This window comes from Hyposmocoma kahamanoa, unplaced genomic scaffold (genome assembly GCF_003589595.1).
Source record: "Hyposmocoma kahamanoa isolate Upper Pololo Valley unplaced genomic scaffold, ASM358959v1 192, whole genome shotgun sequence".
Classification (NCBI taxonomy): domain Eukaryota; kingdom Metazoa; phylum Arthropoda; class Insecta; order Lepidoptera; family Cosmopterigidae; genus Hyposmocoma; species Hyposmocoma kahamanoa.
In genome coordinates, this window is record NW_020653719.1 from 11,972,965 (window position 1) to 11,977,563 (window position 4,599).

Consider the following 4,599-nt stretch of genomic DNA (forward strand, 5'->3'; position numbering starts at 1 on the left):
AGAATACAAATAAAATATCAATTGAATACAAAAACATAATAATAATTAAAAACTATATAATAAAATAAAAGTGAAGTGTGATCAGTCTGTTTAAAAGTTATCCATATAAACAAATAAAATATGCAAAATATCAACAATTTTAGAAAGGGAGGAAGCTGTAGCCGTTCATTTGTTGTAATAACGTCCAGTCCTTTAAACTTTTACGAAAACCAGATAATGACGTTGTATTGCGAACAGGAGGAGGCAGATCGTTCCAGATCTTCGCTGCGGCATACTTAAAACTTCCCTTAAACGCCGCGGTATTATGGCGCTGGATGCATAGTTGACCAAGGCGAGATCGTGACGACCATATTAGTTGTTCATATAGATAAGGTGGTTTTTTATGTTTCACTATACCAAAAAGAAGAGTGGCTAAATGCAGATATCGACGTGAAGACATATTTAAAAGCTTTTCCTTAGTTAAATAGGGCGATATATGACTTCTAGGTGGTATTTTGTAGCAAAATCTTAGGCACGCATTTTGAACTCTCTGTATTAAATCATTAGTTTTACCTAGAAGACGAGGACCATAAACTGTGTCTGCATAATTAAATTTGGACAAAACTAACGATTCCACCAGCTTTAATCGTAAATCGGTACTGAGATAATCTCTCATCTTATATAAAATTTTTAGACGGTAAAAACAATTACGAGCAACTTCTGCTATATGGGATTTAAATCGTAGCTCGCAGTCCAAAATGAGCCCTAGAATACGCGCTTCGTGAACTCGAGCGATTGCCTCTCCGTGAACGGTTATTTGAGGCTCCATCGAAATTATGCTTGAGACCTGTTGTCTAGTACCTAATATGAGATATTTAGATTTGTTTGAATTTAGTGAGAGTGAATTTTGTTTAGACCACTGACAAATTCTCTGTAGGTCCTCATTGATGCTGTTTACTGTAGCATCAACATCTCTTGGTTTGCATGATAAGTATAATTGCAGATCATCTGCATATAGATGATATTTACAGTTCTTTATGCAGCCGATGATATCAGCAACATATAGTACAAAGAGCAAAGGTCCGAGTATTGAGCCTTGGGGGACACCACTACGAACATGGGCAACAGAGGAAGATGACACAGAACCAGCGCCTCTACTAATTTGAACATACTGAGAACGGTTAGTCAGATAACTGTCAAACCATTTGACTGTACTTTCGTCAAAACCGTAATAGACCAACTTGCATAATAAAAGAGGGATACTCATGGTATCGAAGGCACGCGAAAAATCTAAAAGTACAAGTATAGTGCCCATTCCTTTATCCTGAGCCTCTAAAATGCTATTTGTGACATCAATTAGAGCTGTAGAAGTGCTGTGTTTCTTCCTAAAACCCGACTGACATTGTGGAAGAATGCTGTTCGATTCCAAAAATTCTGTGAGCTGTTGACACACAACTCTCTCCAGCACCTTGGACATGCACGGCAGTATACTAATAGGACGAAGGTCTTTTAAAGTAACTGGATTTGTATTTTTGGGAAGAGGCCGTACGATGGCTGTTTTCCAAATATCTGGGAAGGTCGAACCTAGTATTGAGGTGTTGACTATTGACACTAAAGTTTCGAGGGTATAGGGTAATGTTAAGAGTAGCATGTCCAAAGAGATCATATCGACCCCCATGGCATTAGACTTAAGATTGTTTATAATCCTTAAGATCGATGTTGAATCAACAGTTTTAAGAGTGAAGATAAAATTTCCGGCTCTGTTAAGTTTGAAATATTTTAGTATTGAGCTATCATTATCCAATACGTCAAAGGCAAAGTCCAGAAAATGTCTATTTAAATCATCAGCCGAGCAAAGATGAGAGGGGAGGTCGGTTTCAGGCTTTGGAGGAAGCACATTTAACTTGATATTCCTCCACAATGTCGCAGAGTCCCCTATGTGTCTGTTTATATGTTGTCTGAAATATGCAGATTTCTCCAGGTCTAGGGAAGTATTAACTAGATTTTTGAGATCTTTGTAATATCTTTTATGTGACTCATCTCCGGTTTTGTGATATCTCGTGTGAGCTTCGTTTCTTAATCTCATCATTAGCTTGATGTTTTCAGTAATCCAAGGATAAGAGCGTTGTTTAATCAAAATAGATTTGGTAGGAGAGTGTAGGTCAAAAATGTTTGTAATGTAATCAGTCAACGAAATACACATTTCATTTACATCGTTCAATTGTAAGATATAATACCAAGGAAATGATCTAAGGTCGCCTTGAAAAAAGTCTAAATTTATGTCTTTTAGACAACGATACGTCAGACGCTTTTGTACGGGCCGTGGTCTTTTAAAACTAAATTCACATGTGACTAAGGCATGGTTTGTAAGTTTGGTACCTATCACTTCTGTGAAAATACTGCGAACTCGGCAATCAGTACAAACAAGGTCAATCAAGGTTTTACTATGTTCTGTAAAGTGGGTGGGTGTGTCAACCACTTGCTTTAAATTAAATAATTCAATAGTGTCTAATAATTTAATTGAGTTTAAAGATGTATGGTCTAGAAGGTCAATGTTAAAATCTCCAAGAAGAATTAATTTGTCATAATAAGACAAAGAATTAATAGAGTCAGTAACTGCATTTAAAAATACGTCAACAGAAAGCCATTGTGGGCGATACGCAGTACCCAAAATAATTTTCAAACCATCTACGTTAATTTTAAGCCACATTTGTTCCACTTGTAAGCAAACTGGATGGTCACAAGCACGAGCATAAATTCCTTTCCTAAGGTAAAATGCAACTCCACCACCCCTACCGGCGCGCACGTGAGCGGAGCGTGGAGCGGTACGCAGTGTATACCCCGGGATACAAGGAGCTTTGCCCTCTTGGTTTGGTCGTAACCACGTTTCGTTAATAGCTAGGACGTCAATAGAATGTTGAATTACTGCCACAATTAAATCATCATGATTCGTTCCGAGTGAGCCTGGATTATATAGACCAACTTTGAGATATTTACTAGTAACCATTATGCCGACAACTATACAATAACAAGAACAGAACTAAAATTGCGGCAGAAACACAAGAAATATATTTTTTAAATAAAATACAAACAGTACAATGTCGACCCAATACTAGTATTTTACATGTGCATATATATAAATCCATAGACAAACACATAACGAAAAAAAACACGCAAATATGCCAATAAAAAGAAAACATCATGACAACGCCCAGACTGATCTTTGTAATATAAACCGAAGACACAACAATACGAAAATAAACTTGAAATTAAAAATGTAAAAATAATAAAAATTAATAAAATGGCCTTAATGAACGTGTTAACAAAATACAATAAAGCTAACAGGAAAGACGACAAAAAACTTTAGATATGTCGTGCTCACTGCGCAAGCGATAGCGCGGCGCGCCGTGCTCTTTACGCGCATAAATACTCCCACCGCGAGTCCACACGTACTTCCATTGTGCACTAGTACCCTCTGCACGCGCCCTATAAAACAACTGACGATTATATCGTGTCAGTCTCTCATTGACGTAGAAAAGTCTTGCAGCTGACGCCATTCCCATATCCGCCGTAGTGGCACCACGGCGCACGCGTGCCGCCGTCAGCAACTGGTCCCGCGAAGAGCGCCGCACCAGTCGCACCACCAGTGGCCGCGGCCGAGACCGCACTGCCGCGTCTTCCCCCACAACCGCGCGCCGCACGCCGCCAACTCGCTCAGCACTGACGATATCACGTTCCTCCAGTTTGATTCCTAGCTTGGCTGACAAACTGAGCACCAGATGAACAGTGCTTTCATTTTTTTCTTCTGGGACACCCGCCACTTCTATGTCGTTGCACAGCATCTCCTGATCGCGATCGTTGAGGTCGAGTTTCAGGCTCTCAATAGTTTGTTCCAGAACAGATACGTTGCCGTTTGTTGCTTCACGCGGTTGGCGCTCTAATACGTCGACCCGTGTCGAGAGCTCATCTATTCGCTGGTTGGCCATGCTGAGAGCAGCTGTAAGCTCTGCTACTGCACTTCTGAACTGTTTCATTTCCGATCGCGATGCTTTCATTTCTTCGCGAAGTAGGCGTAACTCACTAACAAGCTCAAATTGCGAGGATTCGGTAGTGAATAGTGGTCCAGGAGCTGGCGAAGAGTCAGAACCTTGAGTTGTCGTGGTGGGTCGACTTCGCAGTGTAATGTTATTGTCAGCGCAATCCAAACTAATAGGAGCAACCGGCTTGATTGGAGTGTTTGTATTGTCGCTTTTAGGCCTGCTATTCAAACACTCAGGGCATTTCCACATTTTTTTATGATCTTTTGTCATAGTGTTTAAGAAACGCTTTTCAGAAACATTTGCACATATAAGATCAAAATTTTTGGCGCATAAGCTGCATTTTAGAAACTGACGAGTTTCTATCTTTTGTAAACATCCCGCACAGGTGGTGGTAGGTTGTGCCATCTTTAGTTACTCTATGGTACTTGAATGTCCGTATAGATATGTAATTAATAAGTCGATTCCGGCCGGCCAACTAGTTCAATATATTGCTCCTAGATGTCACTATTATCGAGGCTTGGTGAAGTGATAACTAGGTGTGTCCATTTAAATTAAAGTGAAGTAACCGTCAATTTTAACA

General features: G+C 39.7%; 1 protein-coding gene across 1 annotated transcript; it reads right to left on the bottom strand.

The window, feature by feature from the left end:
• Positions 1 to 3,317: 3,317 nt before the first annotated feature.
• On the bottom strand, positions 3,318 to 4,268 carry LOC113226692. The gene has a single exon (XM_026459414.1). The coding sequence runs from the start codon at positions 4,266 to 4,268 to the stop codon at positions 3,318 to 3,320; it is 951 nt and encodes a 316-aa protein (XP_026315199.1).
• Positions 4,269 to 4,599: the final 331 nt, after the last annotated feature.